Source organism: Aristolochia californica, unplaced genomic scaffold (genome assembly GCF_029961685.1).
Source record: "Aristolochia californica isolate CCGP_79_NKW_82.1479 unplaced genomic scaffold, dmAriCali1.0.hap1 SCAF_7, whole genome shotgun sequence".
NCBI lineage: Eukaryota > Viridiplantae > Streptophyta > Magnoliopsida > Piperales > Aristolochiaceae > Aristolochia > Aristolochia californica.
Window position 1 is genome coordinate 3,769,681 of NW_027182268.1, and position 17,747 is coordinate 3,787,427.

The window sequence follows — 17,747 nt, forward strand, 5'->3', positions numbered from 1 at the left end:
TTCACTGAATGATACATCCCGAGCAAAAATTAAAATATAAACAGAGAATCTTCGGACATGCCCTTGTCCCGTAATAACAACCTCGCAGGCACTGCATCCAGCTTTTTTTTTTACAGGAAGTAGAAGTAACTCAAACTGCATGAAACAATACCAGAATGTCATCTTAATAACGTTTGGTAGTGCATAGATTTGGATTTGCAAAAGTGCCAGAGAGAAGTAAGACGACCATTATTTATTTGAAATGGCCCTTCCAGTAATGGGGATACATGTCAAGACGCCGCTGTACATTATTTGAAATTCTCACGCCTGTCTTAAGAGGTAATGCCAATCTAGATCTCCACAAGAAAACTGGATTGTTGATATCAAGACTCTGATTTCATTCTTCTAACACACAAGAAATTAATCATCCAACACATGGCCGATCATTCATATAGAGCCCACCTTGCTCGTAGACATGCAAAGCACAGGTCTTAGGAAAAACAACTACTATCTGAATTGGACGGATCCAAACATCAGGATGCAATGAAATCTTCGTACTTACTAGCTCAAGATGGCGCAAGGGATGCACAGGCACTAAAATGCATGGCAAGTGAAGCAATCACTTAATGAACCAATCTGGCCAGCTTTGCGGAATGATATAATCCTCCCAGACCTGGAAACCTGATTTGCCATGCTAGCTGATGCAGAACTACGCATTTCTTGTCCTTTTTTTTTAGCAGATCTAAGTTTGTTCATAATCTTGTCCATCGAGGAAGTTTTGATCTTCTCCAGTTTCATCTGTACGAGTTATGGCTAAAAATGTCAGTGGAGAACTACAAGCAAAATACAGGCAAATGATCACGAAGTCCAAAGTAGAACCTCCAGTTTTCTTATCTCTGCCTCAGCTTTTGCTTTCTGCAAGTTCTCCCAAGCTGTGATCTTTGCTTCCTCCCTCTTGAACCTTAGTGAAGCAGAGAAACCCAATAAATCCTACGAATTCACTTGGAAACAGCTTTGAGCTTTCAAATCTTAGGTCTAAAGGTCATAAGCATCCCCCCACCCCACCCTTGTAACCTTTTGTTTGAGAATTGTGTAAGCATTATTGCTATAAGCCGAAGCTGATTACAAAGCTATAAAATACAAACATAAAGGAAAGCAAGATGCTCTTCTTCGCAATGGTAGGGATTGACCTAGAGAAAGATGCTCAAAAGGATACCTCTTCTTCAGCTAATGCATCTTACAGGCTATTGCCCTATCTTGGAGTATGCTTCCACTGTACCATCCAAGACAGGCTGTCTGAGATTTCATCAAATAAACCTCCAGAGAGGAGTTCATTTCATTCAGAACCAGCATATGATGTTAACTGAGTTCCCTTCCACTTAACCGTACATGAATCCCTAATTTCCTGCTCATTTAAACTAAAAGTTGAAAAATAGAAAAATGCTACAATAACACTTACTTTGAGACTGATTTAGCTGTTTCTGATACATCCCAGGCAGAACAGCGAGCCTCCACAACCTTCCTCCTCCACTCCCCAATGTTGGATAAGCTCTTATCAAGCATGCGTGACCCATTTTTCTTAGACCACCTAGTCATGGTCACACAATCATCCACCTGCACTTCTCTAACTTCCAATTTTAGTGACCTCTGATTCTGCAGCTCTGTGATGGGGATTGCTGAGGAAGGTGAAGGAGAACCAAGAGGCCCTTCTTTGGGAGATGAGTGCCCACTCCCCTCAGGACTCATTTGAGTCGCCATGTCCCTTCTTGAGACAGCTGGAGAGATCATCGTAGCAGCATCTCTCGTCACATCAAATTTCTCATCTGTGTCAAATATATCAAAAGTAACAAAAAACACACGTAAAACAGACATAGTAGTAATTCCGACCCGACATTTCTAAAACAAATATGTAGATCAAAACTTTTCTCTTTTCCCAAAGAACCACATCACTTTCAAATTGTGTATGCCATAGCAATTCTTCATGGGTCAGAATGCATGAAAATTCCTTCTCACTGAGCTCCAAAGGAAAAAAGTATTTCTATGATCACAGGTATACCTTTTTTTTTGTTCTATGAATAACCATTGAAGTTAAAGAACCAAACAAAGGCATATCCATGATGACACAAATATTTTTTTCTTTGGAGCTCAATGAGAAGAACATTTTGTTAACAAGAGAAAAAGAACAAGAGAGCGTTATCTTGCAATTAGCTATCAGCATAACACATCCATAAGGCTCATCGGTTAAGTTTCTCCATAAGGTTGAAAATGGATATAAATACCATAATGAATGTTTTCTATTCCCATTCAATGGAATAATTTGCTGAATGGCTCAAATTAGTGTGAAATTAACAAATTATATATGCATGAACAATCATCAGATTAAAAAGTGTAAAAGGTAATTTCTTTTATCTAATAGAGGTATTATAGTCATTTTGCTTTAAGACAGTGTATGGGTGACAAGTACTCTGGAAATACCTTCAGAAAAAGAATGACAAAAACGTTTTATGTCAAAAAGAGAAAAGCACCTCCAAGAAGAGTATTTTTCATGTTTCAATTTATGCTATGAAGAATCTGTTGTTACCTAACATAAACCATGTGCAGGACCCATTGCATGGGTGTTTAAGCTACCCTTGCCTAAATGAGAGACATAACCAGGGAAGTAATATAACTAAACTTTTTCAACTTCTCACAGGAGAGTCTGTGCAACATCAGCCATTATAGCAGTGTTCAGTTCACATGAGCTATGTGGAGAAGGAAAAAAATAAACAAAAAGACCCTAACTTGCACCTTGGTACCTGCCCTTGCTGTATAGTGTTTTTGGCAACTACCCCTAAACCCTTTCATTTCCAAGCAAGTCAACAACCACACCTAGCAGTTCAAGAAGCTGCTATATCTCTCAAATACAATTGCTGTTATATTTATGAAACAATTGAAGATTGTCTCAAGTGATAATAACAGATTACTCTGACCTCCATACCTGAAAAAAAAAATACTAATAATAATTCTTTTCCCTCCCATGACCAAGTGAGAGTTCATACTCTACATATCAAATTCGCTTTCAGAGGTTACCTTCTCACTTGCATTTGAAAAAGGAAAAAGGTGATACAAACTTTTAATTGGTCGGATCTACTCACAATCCTATTGGAGCTCACAATGGCCAAAAGAGAAATACCAATAACTGAAAAAAGAAGAAGAGAAAAACAGACCCTACAATGATTGTTTTACCTAAAATAAACAGAAGATGACACATAATGAAGAGAGCAGCCAAAATATGAGGATGACTGTTTCATAGTTCACTTTTGTATAAACATCTGAACACATGGAGGCAGATGTAAACACAAAAGGAAGAACCATGTACCTTGTGAACTAGGCAGAGATGCTAGAGTTGATAGATCTGACCACCCATGCACGCTAGCTGAACGTGCTATAGAGGGCTCTGCAAGCCCACCATATGATCCTACCTCTCCACGAGTCCCACAACAGACCCTCCCGGCCATTGGATCTATGCTCAAAACACCAGCACATAAAGGCGAGTTCCCCATAAAGTTCCCAACCCTCCCACCATCAAATACTGGCATCAACATAGGAGAAGCCGCTGCATAATAAGCATAGCCTGGTGGACCAAGTGGTCCACTCTTTGACTTGGGACGCCGCTGAGGTGGTGGGGCCATAGAAGGCTTACTGCCTCCATCTCCACTAGCTGGACTAAAAATCCACTTCTCCGCATCTTCCCATTTTGATGGTAGGCTCTTCCCATTGTTGAATGGCAAAGGCGCAAAATTTGTGTAACGATGGCTATAATTTGCTGGTAATGGCACACGTTCTGAGCTCCAACCTTTCTGATGTGCTCCACTGCCATGGTAATTAGGTGTTCCAGGGCTTGGAAAAGTCCCGGATCTAACCGAATTTCCTGATGTTTTCTTCATGACTGTGAACCTTGGAGAAGAACTTGTGGCATCAACAGCTCGACCATTAAGATCTAGTGAAGCGGGTCTTTGCCTCTCATGTTTCTTAGGTGGTAGAGATTCAGATCTATGTCGCCTGTTTTAGCATTCTGAAGAAGAATGAAGAGTCAGGGTTAGAGATGGAGATCTTGAAATTAAGGCATTCGCACTTCGGTACCTTTAAGAGCTTCAGAAAATGTATTTTTCGCCGAATCTCTTTCCTCTTCGTCTTCTTCTGGAGACAATTGAAAAGAAAAGCGAATACCTTCAAATACTAACGGGGTTCAAATCTGAAAGAAATTTTAAGCCTCTACATTATCGCTGCACCACCGTACCTTGTCCTTTCTCCTGATTCTTGATAGGGTTGCTATTGCTATGCGTTGAGGCTCTTCTGGGATCTAGATCTGGACCACATGAATGCGGAAGATCACGTCCTGCCAAATGCTGAATCAAATCGAAGACTTTAGCTCGTTCAGATATCTCAGCGTTAGAGCCAGTTACAAAACTGAACAATAAGGAGTCCAATGCAAGAAAAGGTCGAAAGTGCTAGCCGTTCACATAGATTCGGATGGACTGCGCCAGCAGAAACACGAAGATGAAATTTTTCTTTTCTTTGGAAAATACACTAAAGAAATTCTGCTCCAGCAGCAAACAAAATTTATATTTCAAAAGATATTTCGCTTGACAAATGTCAAAAGTACAAAACTACAAATTATTGAAAATTACACTCCCTAGCCACTTTCTACGCGTTCGAATAGTGAACAGGGAAATGCATTTAGATCGGAGAATTCGTACCAAGAAGCTTGACTATGTAAATAACTTCAGTCGGAAGGACAGTTAATTTTCCTTCACCTTAATCAGGACCAGCAGAAACTTCTTTACGTAGCTGGATTGCAGGCAACTGCATAGGTACTATGAGGCTAAAACCAACAAAGCTCGTAAGGCTTAAGGAAGGCATCGACACTTCCATTTTCAGATGCTAAAAAATGTCTGGCTTCCGGAGCTGAAGTACTGAGCTAACAAAACGAGCAACAACACACACACACACAAAGAAAAAAAAAACTGACATTCGAAACCTCTACGAAGAGCTCCTTGAAAACTTGAAAACAAACTTTTTCACAGTTTACACTCTCACACCAAAATAAAAAAAGAAAGAAAAGAGAAAAAACAAGAAGCTTAAAGACAAAGAATGAGTTTGAAAAGCTATTTAAAGACAAGAACTTCCATTTCAGGCGACTAAAACCGAGAATACCACATTATTATCTCAGATAATGCAAATTCCATCCCCGAAAAACGGTCTGTTCAAAATCCTTCTTCTTAAGAAAGCCAAACTCGATCTTGATGCCCCCACCAGCTGCAGAGCCGACGCATCGCTTCAGCCTTGAGAAAGATTACCTTAGAAATCTCCGAAAAGAGAGATTCATGGTCATGGACGTCGGATCCGAAGGAGCAGCGACCGCCACTTCCGGAAGCAGAGGAGAAGAGGCTGAAAGTCGATCCCTGGTGGAAGATGACAGAATCCGGGCTGTCGTCTCGAGCTCTAAAACCCGATATCGACAACTTTTGGTCTGGAATCCCACTAAAACCTCGCATTCTCGGGTTCTTCGCATTTACAGCGATCACATATGGGGAAAGCGATTTGCGCTTCCTTTTAAGCTCCGAACGCCAGCTCCCATGGCGGTGGGATTTAGATGACCGGCACTTGCTCTCATGACATGTGTCTCAAGCAGACGCCTTACGGCCTTCGCCGCTCGAAACGTGAAAAATTCGGTTTTACTACCTACTCGGTCAGAACCGACCCAATTCTGAACTGGTCCGGTTCATTATTTAGAGTTCAACGGATAACACGAGGGATAGGAGGCTGGACCGACATTCTCTCATTTATAAAAATATCAATTATTTTAGTAATTTATAATAATATCATTATCTATAATTTAATATTAATAATAAAAAACAAATAAATTATCTAAATTAAACCTCGATTACAAATAAATTGGCCAGGTTCAAAAGCAGAGTCCAACCCGACCGGTCCCTATTCGCGGGCAACCTTGACTCACGTCTATTAGACCGTCTTATAAGGCAAGATGAAAATCCAGACTTGAGAGCGCAAGGCCCACCATAATGCCGCCATAACCACGTCACAGTGTAGCGCATTAAAATGCGGGCCCACGTACTATTTTGAATATGAACCATTTATCTGCCCGTCAGGTGGGTCGGCGAGAGATGTCTCCTATACCACCCATCGTACATAGCCAGCTTTGTGATGTGAGTGGGCCTAGTTTGAAGCGTGATATATGGTCACCTGCCGTTGATCTAATCCGAAAAAATCTGCAGGTGGGGCTCTTCTGAGTACTCATTGGCCTAGGTGGGCCACCCTGGATACAGGACGCTTGGTCTGCTCAAAGACCCAACCCTGGAGAGCACATGGGAAGTCCTTCGGTTGGGAAGCATCTCACACGTGAGTACAGTGGTGCCGGCTGGCTCAGGTGTGGTAATTTTGTATTTGATATTTTATTTTATTAAAAACTTATTTAAGTATTGTAATATATGAGATTGATTATTAAATTTTATTTATTTTCCTAGAAAATACACTAACGTATCCATTTAATTTTCCTTGGAAATTTTTAAAATTTTACATATAATTTCCTTGTAAGGCACTAATTAGGATTTTATCAAAAGGTTTTTTGGTTGTGTATCCTAAGAAAAACTATTTTTAACTTTTTCCTAGGATATAAATTTCTACCTAGGGCACTAACGGATATTATAATTTTCCCAGTATTATAAAAATCCGGCCCAAATCCGTTGATCAAGTTTTGATTGAGTTTGACTGTAGGGCTGATCCAATATCAAAAGCTATTTGGTAAAAAATATGTGAAACACTATCTCAACCATCCGTTCATGATCAACGACTATCAAGTGATCCAGTCATGATCAAACAGTTTAGATAACAGTTTCTGACCAAATAACTTTTCGTATGGGATGGGAGGCTCCACTCTACTAATCATGTCACATATATGCAAAACCCGGATGACACAAACCCGGCTGACCCAGCCGGGTTTACCTCTTACTCCGCTAAACCTTGCAACTTGGCGAGTCAGCGTGAACCGAGATGAGAAGGGCGTAGAAAATGGGGTCGTGAGGGTCGGGACCATCGAGATTCAAAACTTTTCCCTCTTTCCCGCTCTTTACTGTTCTCTGCCTGATGCAGACCCTAGCCCCGAAGAGGAAACTGGTGGAGATTTCGGGCCCCGGCTACTTGGCGAGGGCTCTAACGGCGATGTGCGGCGGTCGTTTGATAAAAAATCAGCTCCGCTAGGTAATTTTGCCCACTTTTTTAATAAAGATGGCAGATTTTTCATTGTTTTTTCATGTGAGTTCATATCTTCTTGCATTCGGCTGTTGAAAAAGGGTTTCTGCATTGATATCAAGGGCAAAGAGAAGTCCGAGCGGCTCAAGCAATGGGTGACGGCCTGCGGTCAACGGAGCAGCCAACTGTTCCTTATTTTCCGGTAAGTTTCTTGCTTTATTTTTTAATTTTTTTTTTTATAAGTTACTTGAATATTGTAGCTGATCAGTTTTGTTGATTTGACGCTAATCAAACTTCAGTGTTGAATATTACATTTTCTGATAAGTTTTTTTTACTTCTTCTTCCTTTTGTTATATCAGTTGTATGAGTATGTTTGCAAGTTATTTCGAACTTGATAAAGAATTCTTTTGAGCGGGCAGTCTAGACAGTGACTTTCTTCACTTTCTTCTTGTGCTAGGTTTTCGTTATTGACGCTGTTTCGATTTTGGCATTGAATGCCTTAACAGGAAGCAGCACCCACGACCTCCATGGAGATTGAACGGGAATCCCAAACGGGTACTGCACTGCCGCCAGCAAAGCCTAAATTCACGCCCCTTAAAGCTCATGAAATCTCCGATGGGAAAGTTCAGTTTCGAAAGGTTTCAGTCCCTCCTCACCGATTTACACCTCCGAAGAAAGGAAATTTATACTCCTGTGTACGAGCAAATGAAAATTGATATACGTATGGATCTCAACGTATTTTACATTACTGTTCTTCTTTCGCTTCTTTATTGCCATTACGTGTTTCTTTATGCCTCCTTTTATTTTTTCCCTTCATTTTTCTTTTTGGGCGTTCGAATTTTGGGTTCGTTTGTTTTTACTTTGTGCACAAGAGTTAGGTCTTTATGAAACTTGAGTTTTAGTATCAGAATCTCTGGTAGTTGGAGCCACTAGGTTCGTTTTGTTGGTTAGAAACTGGATTTCAGCTTCCAAGTTTTGGTACGTAACCATGTTTCAGTGATCTACTTCAGATTAGTTGTAATTGGCTTCTGGAGGTTCCCACCGGAAGACATGTTGTATTCTGATATGGGAGTATGTTACATCTAGCTCTTGGTTTTCTTGCTGAATATGACCAATGTGGTGTAATATTACTCTGTTTTATATAAAATTAGGAGAGAGAAAGACAGAGGTGAAAAAAAACCCTAAGCATAAACAGGCTTCTAAAAGAGAGGTTCATTTTCCTAGCTTGTTTCACTAAGTTGGCAATTAGAAAGTGTGTCGTGCAAGTTGTAATGTTGTGTATGGGACTTAGGAGGGCTATAACTTGTTATCTATTTTTTCATTTGAAAGATTATGTCAACTTTACACATCCGTAATGTCAACTGGACATTTCTGTGATATCAACTGTATTAGCTTATTTGCATCGGAGAAGCTTTACTTAGATCAGTGCATACTGCATAGACCCATTATCTTGTTGGTCTTGTGTACATACTTGTAGCAGATGCTTCTTAAACATGTCAGACATGCTTTTATCTTGGGTTCAACTAATCATCTTTAACAAAGAGGGAATTAGTGTCAATTGGGCCTTTGGCCCAATGGCTACATGGGAGGGTTTGTAGTGTGAGTTTTTGGGTTCAAGTTTCACCTAGGAAAAGGGGTGTAGTGTGCGTGGAATAAACATTAAAGAAGAAGAGGGAATTAGTGTGTTTGGAATTGGAATCCTTAAAATTGTATTACCTGCTATAGGGCAAGTGGGCAAGTGTTTATGTGAATGAAAGTTATATAACAAGCAATTTTTTATTCTATGTGGGATATCCATTCTATGAGAAAGAAAACGGACTTCAAAAATATAGGAAGGGCTTCCTTTATTCCATTTTTCTCTTGTTCTTGCACTCATTTTCCCATCATTTATATTTCTTTATTTTCTCTCTCTTTTGTATCTCTCTTTGTCATGTATTGTAATTTCTGAGAACACTCTGAAATTTGTGAAAAAGACAGTTCTACATCTTGGTATGGAAGTCCAAACCTATATATCAGTGTCAGAATTTGAGATAAGTGAGTTAATGTGGATGAGTCCAGCCTACAATTCCAAAAGTCTAAAATGATGTTTGTTGTGGATCTGGGATTCTCTATACTCTTTTGTATGTATACTTGTGACTTGACAGTATGCATTGTATGGACACCACACTAGTAGTGTAGAGAAGCCTAGCTAATTTTGGTTGACGTGTGTGTGTGTGTGTGTGTATGTATATATATATATTTTGAGTGTTAGTTATGCACACACAACCTTATCCCTGTGTGAGACCTGAATCCAGGACCTCACACTAAAAACCCACCCATATGTCCATTGAGCTATTGACAATGGTGCCAACACTAGTTCATAGTCTTAATCATTTCTTCGTCCTTGCTGTATAAAAAGGATGATTTATTTGTTAGTGATCTATCATTTAGAATAGTGATAGACAGTGGTTCTAAGCGCTCAAGTGTGCTTTGCAATCATTTCACATTCCTCAGTGAATGATTAAAGACTCAAAGTACTAGACAAGGCTCTGACACGAAGGGCTAGACAGTTGCTATCATGAAAGCCAGTGTCTGATGTTGTGTTACAAGGTGTGAATGTGCTAACAGGAAACCATAAAAATGACTGGCAGAAAATTTTCTGTTTGACCAAAATTTCCTACTGTATTTGCCATCCTTGGGGATGAGAAAACGTCGATTCCTCTTGGCTTACAAAAAGATAGAAAAATGAGTTTCCTCTTGCTCAAATGGGAAACTATGGGAAAAACTAACTAAGAAGCTCTAATGTGGTTCTTGATCACTCCCCTCTTTAAACTTTTATTCTATCAATTTCCAAAAGTTTTATTTTGTTTCTAATGTAGACACATACTTCAATTAATTTTGATGTTGTTTCTTATGGTGGTGCAAATGCAAGAGAACTCTTCAAAGAGGATTTTTCCCAATAAGAAAATTGGTCTAATGAAAAATGATTTTCCTGTTATTTTGTTTCCTATGGCAGCATAAAAGGTCCCATAGCTTGCTAAAGTTTCTGTTTAATGTCTTGAGACTTGGTATCTTTAGTTTGTGCTTGACATCTCTACCGGGGTCCTATACGAACATTATCATTGTTATTATATATACTGTATGTTGTGGTGGGATGAAAGAAGGAAAGACCTGTAGCTTGAAGTATAATTCTTTGTTTAAAGTCATTTCTCTTCTTGAGGTGCCATTTTACTCTTTTCTGGATTCTGGTATAATTTGCTTATCATATCTCATTGTGTTTCCAATTTTCTGAAAACCAGTCTAGAAAGGTTGAATTAAAGACAAGATCAGACACACCTGACATCGGTAACCTGCAGAAATGTGCTGACTTTGTCCATGCGTTCATGCTTGGTTTTGATGTCACTGACGCAGTTGCCCTTCTACGTTTAGACGATCTCTATGTGGATTCTTTTGAGATTAAAGATCTGAAGACACTTAGAGGTGAACATCTCTCTGGTGCAATTGGCAGGCTATCTGGTAAAGGCGGTAAGATCAAGTTTGCTGTTGAAAACTCTACAAGAACCCGGATTGTGATAGCGGATTCAAAGATTCACATACTTGACTCTTTCTTAAATATCAAGGTAGCCAGAGATTCTATCTGTAGCCTCATTCTTGGATCGCCAGCAGGTAAGGTCTATTCAAAACTTAGGGCTGTTACTGCTAGATTGGCGGAAAAATTTTGATTTTCCAATTTTGTTTTACACCTTTGTTAAGTTTTCGTAATCTGTTTCGTGTATATGATGAACGAGAATTCTGGTTAAATTACGTGGTTGTCTTTGCAGGGAAAAAAAGAAAAAGTTTATTTCTACTAAAAAAACCAGAGCCAACGGCTGCAGCCTAGCATCTTGAAAACCTATTTCTTGAACCACATCAATAGGAACCCAACCTATCTAATTGGAGGTCCCATGATGAAGATTTAATGAACAAAACAAACAACTTACACATAAAATCAAATTCCAAGACTTGTTCATTTTGGACCAGGTTCAAGTTCGAAAGATACCTTTTTATCACAAGCTATATTATAACAACTTCTCGTGTCTTAAGTTTTTGAAATTTCTATCTTTTCAAATATATATGAAAATCAAATCATACTCGAGACTTAAATTTTGGGAGTCTTTTAACTGCTGTGAAACAGAAATGAGAGTGTTTTCCTGATTAAGTTGGTTTAAGCCTATCCCTTCTGTACTTAGCTTCTAACTCATTGTGAATCCCATAAAGAAGCTTCTTAGAGGATGAAAAGAAGGCATTGGGTGACTGAACAGTGCAATCTAATGTATTCCATGGCAAAACCTGCACCTGTACTGAGAGGACTCCCTCATTGCCAATTTTTGAAGGTAAAGCATTGTTCAATATTTGTAACTTTAGATTAAAGGAAAACAACATTGTGGCACTAAAGTTTTGCTACTTGTTGATGAAAAGTTGGATCAATGGACACGACAACCTGCAAATTTTAACAACAATGAAATAGTTAGAATTATGAAATGAAGGTAGAATAGACTTTATATAAATTTTTTATGTCTTAAATTTATGTACCTTTCCAATGCTTTTACCAGAATGTAGATATTCGACAGCATCTGCCACAGCACTGATGCCCACAAATTTCGTTGGATCCACAAAAACCTATTATATGGGCAATAACAACAATAAGAGCTTCATGCACTGTTGAAAAATAGTACCAGTATTACTGTTGTCAGGATTCTAGTGGACAGAACCACTCCCACTCTTTTTTTTTTGAATGGTTTCTCCACCCTTCAATTACAAAAAGACTACTGCACTTGTGAATAGTTTCTGGCTTCTTCGGTAAGCATCAGACCACTTATGAACTACGTTTCTAGGCATAGGTATTTGATCCATTGTTCTGCTTTAATATTTAATCAAGGAATAATGTTACCTTGAGCTTTCCTGAAGAATACAGATCAAACAGCCGATCCAAATGCTCCTGCCATAAGTGAACATATTGGACGAGAAAGAACCCAGACTGCAAAATAGAAAACCCATTTAGAAACTACTACAAAAGAGTTGAATGTTTACATAGAATTAAACTAAAAAAACAATTTTTGTGCCTGTGAACTGCCAGAAAGAAGAGACGATTGAATGTTATAACAGGCATAAAAAAAGAAATCCATGTCCTTGGTCACAATGGTCCCATGTCAGGGACAACTTAATGCATTTGTAATTTGTCTCATCGGTACTAATCTTCTTCAAGTTAAAAATTTGTATGAGGAAGCACTTAAGAGGAAAATATATTCAGCTTTCAACTCCAAGAAAATAATGGACTCAAATGTTAATACCCATACCCTTCTGCAGAGTACCATAAATAAACCTACTACACCGACAGGGAAAAGAGAAAAAAAAGAAAGTAGCATCTGAACAAAATCTCAGAGAGTGTTGTAGTATTTTGATTCATGGGATATCTCGATCAATGCAACCATGGTAGCTTCTGAGGTAAAGCTGATTTTCTCTGAATAACAAAGCTCCCTAAATTGAACTTTAGGTTCTTTTCATCTGCCACAGTTCTTCACTCTCATGTTTCTTGATTTTCGAAAAAACTCTAGTTAGACGAAATTCGATTACGTAATGAGCTCATAAGAGTACAAATATTTAAAACATAAATTGCCCTCTATTCAATGTTGTAACTGTCATGGACACTACTTTTTTATCAGGAACAGATAAAAACCATATCGAGTCTACCCTCTTATAAGGAAGTTCTTAAAATTGACTTACTCAAACCGACTAGACTTTATGTAAGTCCAAACTAATTTTAGTTCATCATGTCAATTAAGGTTCAGACTACATACCACAGTTTGGCTTTTGGCAAGTAGCTTTTCACAGAGACCAGTATAAGTCAAAGGCTTCCATCCGTCTTCTCCCTGATACTAAAATTCAAGAAAAACGTATTATTATAATCAATGTTTCAGTAAAAGACCATTTGTACATCTAAAATGGACATATGGAAGAATATATGATATCAAAGTACGGATAATAAAAAATAGTATGATTTGTTTAGTGGTGTTGAGAGGTAAAAAAACCCCACCATTCATTTGACTCTACATGTGTACCATGTCTCAAACAAGCTGTCTAAGAGACAGTTCTTGAGGGAGAATAATCAACATGGTAACAAAGTGAATGCAATCCTGTATATTTCTATTTGATCTCCAGTGGACATGTGCATGTCTTATGCTAACTGTCTAAGAGAGAGAAAGTAAAGGAGAATAGTCCAATGCTTTGAGCTGGGAAAGGTAATATGTTATTAGTTGGAAAGAAGCTCCTAACTTTGTCTAGTCATCGAATTCAACTAAGAGAAGTATTTTGTCCTGCTGATTAAAGAATGGTAATCCTATGTGAACGTAACTCTCATGTGAAAATGCAGAAGAATAAACATGAAAATTATAACAAGAGCGAATGCTTTTTACTCCAAAAAACAAGGAAGAATGAAAGATGGCAAGAAGGGAACTGAGTTATTATGTGTAAAAATCAAGATTTGGGTGAAGGAAGAAAAGAAAAATAAGAGAAAAGGAGAAAGGAGAAGAAGAATTTTCTGAAGAGCCTGAAAAGGGATTCGTTGGGAACTTTTCACGAATTCCCAGACTTCTTAAATAAGTGTTTTGAGTTATAAATTACAAAAATGCCCCTATACACTCACTAAACCCTAATCTCCTAATATCTCCCTAACTACATATCCTATGTACATAAAAATTTAACCACTAATATAATGTAACATGCAGAATAAGATTACATAAATAAAATTAACCACTGAAGTGATAAAATGACCAAAATACCCCTAGAGGGTAAAATAACCAAAAGTACCCCTGGGTATATTTTCTAACAATATGACTAACTGAGATAATCTTGTTACATCAGAAGAAGATTATGATATAAGAATCAAATGTTTCAACCTGGGATATCATTCCGATAACAACAAGATGCCCATACATAGCCAACGCATTTAAGCATACGTTAAACATTTCTCCTCCAACAGACTCATAAACAATGTCCAATCCTTTTGGAAATTCCTTCTTTAATACCTGGACCACACCAAAGCTGTTAGTATAAATTTAATCACGTGAAAGAGTAATTCTATGAGTAAAATTACATTGTGGTTTGATAGAAAAGATGTAACAAATAAAAATTCACAAGGCAGTTCAACTGAGGTCCGTTTGTGTAAATGGTAAAGCTGGCTTCCATGAAAAAAGGATTATTCACCATAATAGAAAAAGGATTTTTTAGAGTATCATTGTCCATGCATCACAACATTAGTAAGTGGCTGGCAAAAGTATAACTTACACAATTTTTGTTCAAAAAATGTATATTATCCATCATTGAGAATTTTTAGAGAGGGCAGACATACTTTTTGCTGCATTCTGTTTAAGAGAGATAACTTGAAATAAATAGTGCTTAAGAGAGATTAAAACTCTAACAACTCTCTTAAGGAAATCAGAAAAGATCTGTTGTCTCTCTGCTCACTCATCTAACTCTTCTCTTCACTTTGATCAATTATACATCAAATAAGAAAGAATTTCACAAATTTGTAACAATCTGGGACTTTTTTATATTTATGTTCCTGCTTGAGGGGTAGTATCAAGAGTTATCAAAAAGAGCATACTTGAATAGTTAGTCTTACCTAATAAGGTTTTTTAGTGAGGGTATTTAGGTAACTCTAAGAGGAGAGAATTGCTCTACTCTTACAGGGCAAAGGGGTTGATTAGAACCCTAACTACTTGATGCAGTACATGTGGAAGATCTAGCTAAAGAATATCTAAGGACAAGAGCTCACCTCAAAATATCCCATGTTTATCAAAGAAGAAGAAAGAAGGAGACCCATTTTAAAGAGACCTGAATTTCTTATTTTGGGTTCAAGTTCCAACAATAGAGAATTCTAAAGTAGAAAGTCACTCTAAATTGCAATTTTTTGTTTGAAACTTGCTAAAATTAAAAGTTTTATTGGATAAGTAACTTTTTTTATAGGAAGCATCACTCAAATAGCAACTTGCTATTTTGTTTAGAAAGTCTTTTCAAGTAGTACTTGTTTTAAGTTAAGGTTTTGTTTTCAAGTAAGTGTAACCTAAAGTTGATAAGTCTTTAAGTAAAAAATTGTTTCCTATTTTAAGTTTCTTTTCCAACTAGTAGATCTAGATTTTTTAAGTCCTAATTGAATTTTATTTTCTAAAATAGACAACATAAGAGTTTCCTATTTAGTTAACTTATATACCTATAAAAGGTTTTTATATGTAACAGAGAAATTACTATGTTACTATTGAATAAAGTTGTGGTCTTTGTTCTCTATAAACTTATCCTTTCTATTTTTTATATTTTTTATTTTATTAATAGCTAAAACAACCTAGAAGGACAAAAGAAGAATAAAAAAAAATAGAGACTTCAGAGAAGAAAGAATGTACAGAAAAACTCCTTACAATGACTCCATCTTATTATCACGTCTATAAACTAATATGGTGTATTAAAATGACCAAAATACCCCTACATGAAATTTAACACTCCCCTTCAAGGTAGAGCATATATATATCTAAAAGCCCCAAGTTGTTACCAAATATCCCAAATTCACACTTACTCAATACTTTGGTAAATATGTCATCAAGTTGGTCGCCAGACTAAATATAGGGGGTGATAACTTCTTTCCTCATCACAACATCTTGAATGAAATGGCAATCAACTTTTGTATGTTTAATCCACTCGTGGAATTTTGAATTACTTACAATGAAGATTGCAACTTGATTGTCACAATTCAAGGTCATAGACTTTGTAGTAGGGAAGTTTAACTCCTATAGGACAGATTTGACCCACATAAGTTCGCTTACTGTGTAAGCCATAGTTTTTTATCCTGCTTCTGCACTAAAGCAGGCCACCACCTTTTGCTTTTTACTCCAGTTAATAAGTTTCCAACCACAAATAGACGATTATCTAATGATAAGATTTTATATCCAGCTTTGACCCTACATAATCTACATATGAAAATGCCTCTATCAGCAAGTGATTGAGGCTTAAATAAGAACCCTTTTCTTGTTGCCCCCTTCAAATACTTCAAGATTCTTTGAGCTACTTCCAAGTGAACTTTACGTGAAAACTCACCACACTTATAGAAAATGATAGATATCAGGGTGTGTAACTGTAGCATAAATCAGCTTTTTAACCAACCTCCAGCCTTACCTCAAGCAACTTCTATCCCAAGGAAGTGCTTGAACAAACCCAAATCTTTCATTTGGAAATGTTTAGCTAGATGATCCTTGACCTATGATCCTTCTTTTGTAACTTCTTGATAAGATAATATCATACAAAACTAACACCACGACACTAGAGGATCCCTTCGCAAAAATTAGTGAATGTTCATAATGACTTCTAGAAACGCCAAAAGACATTACTATCTTGTTGAATTTGTCAAAGCATGCCCTAACACTCTGCTCAAGTCCATAAATTGCCTTCCTTAATCTACAAACCTTCTAGAGTACAAAGACATTTGGGAGTGGCACACATAGTATGCATGTACCCCGGTTATCTAGGACCTCTATCCCCTGAACCCTATCACCCCTCTTGAGACTAAACAATTTATTTTACAACTCATAAATTCTGGATAAGTTACTCTCCTGTACATATAAGGATTCAAGAAAAGTTCAAATTTCCTCCGTAGTGTCACAATTCATAATTTGACTTCTAAACTTCGAATTCATGCTATTGAGTAACCAAGTCATTACCTGGTTATCCTCTGCTTCACAATCATCTATAGTAGGAACTAGTGGAACATGTCTTATATATTTAAATTTTCTTTTTCCTTGAGATAAATACGAGCCGATTTAAACCAACTAAGATAGTTGTAGCCATTCAATTTCTTGGTAGTGACAACAATAGTATCTTTACCTTCTGAAGCCCCAACTTCTCTTGTAGGCACAATAGTATCAGAGTTAAGGTTTGCTTTTTGGGTTAGATTAAAAGCATCTTTCATGCCAGTCAAGGGAATTGCTTATCTCATTCCTACACTAAAAATATGGAGGCAAGTCAAAGTACCACCCACGAAGAATTCCAAAAAACTCAAGATGAGATAGAAGCGGATACAACTAACAAGCTTGACTTGATTCTTCAACAATTTTAAAAGATTTATAGAATTGGAAGTTCTCAAGTTGGAGATAAATTAGTGGAGTTACCCATCACCTATGAAGGGCCCACAACCAAGTAAGTTGTTTTACTTATAAAGTTATGATGATAATTTTTCTAAGGAGTCCCAAGATACTCCAAATACCCAATGTGATTCTAGTTTTAAAGTGGAGATTCTTGAATTCAACAGTAGACAAAAAGCCGATGATTGGACATATTTTATTGACAATGAGTTAAGAATCAAGAAATTTTGGTCTGAAGTTAAGAGTTTCCCTCATTGAAGTAGATTATGATGACATGCTAATAGTTGGTCCTACTCCTGTGGAAGATGTTCCTGGTCAACAATAATCAATCATTGCAAAAAAACCCTTGCAGGTGAGCCATGGTTCCCTCTCTCA

The 17,747-nt window shown here is 37.4% G+C and overlaps 1 protein-coding gene and 2 pseudogenes across 1 annotated transcript in view; 1 reads left to right on the plus strand and 2 right to left on the minus strand.

Annotated features, from left to right (window-relative positions):
- Positions 1–45: 45 nt before the first annotated feature.
- Positions 46–5,545, minus strand: LOC137935964 (uncharacterized; annotated as a pseudogene).
- A 1,649-nt stretch (positions 5,546–7,194) lies between these two features.
- Positions 7,195–11,024, plus strand: LOC137937820 (uncharacterized; annotated as a pseudogene).
- Positions 11,025–11,484: 460 nt separating this feature from the next.
- The window catches only part of LOC137936734 (uncharacterized), a 30,975-nt gene continuing 24,712 nt past the window's right edge, over positions 11,485–17,747 (minus strand). The window contains exons 14-18 of the mRNA XM_068781593.1: positions 14,145–14,273; positions 13,047–13,124; positions 12,140–12,226; positions 11,782–11,868; positions 11,485–11,689 (exon numbers count right to left, since the gene is read on the minus strand). Coding sequence (XP_068637694.1) covers positions 11,639–11,689; positions 11,782–11,868; positions 12,140–12,226; positions 13,047–13,124; positions 14,145–14,273 — 432 coding nt within the window. The 3' untranslated portion in view covers positions 11,485–11,638. The remainder of the gene's footprint in view (positions 11,690–11,781; positions 11,869–12,139; positions 12,227–13,046; positions 13,125–14,144; positions 14,274–17,747) is intronic.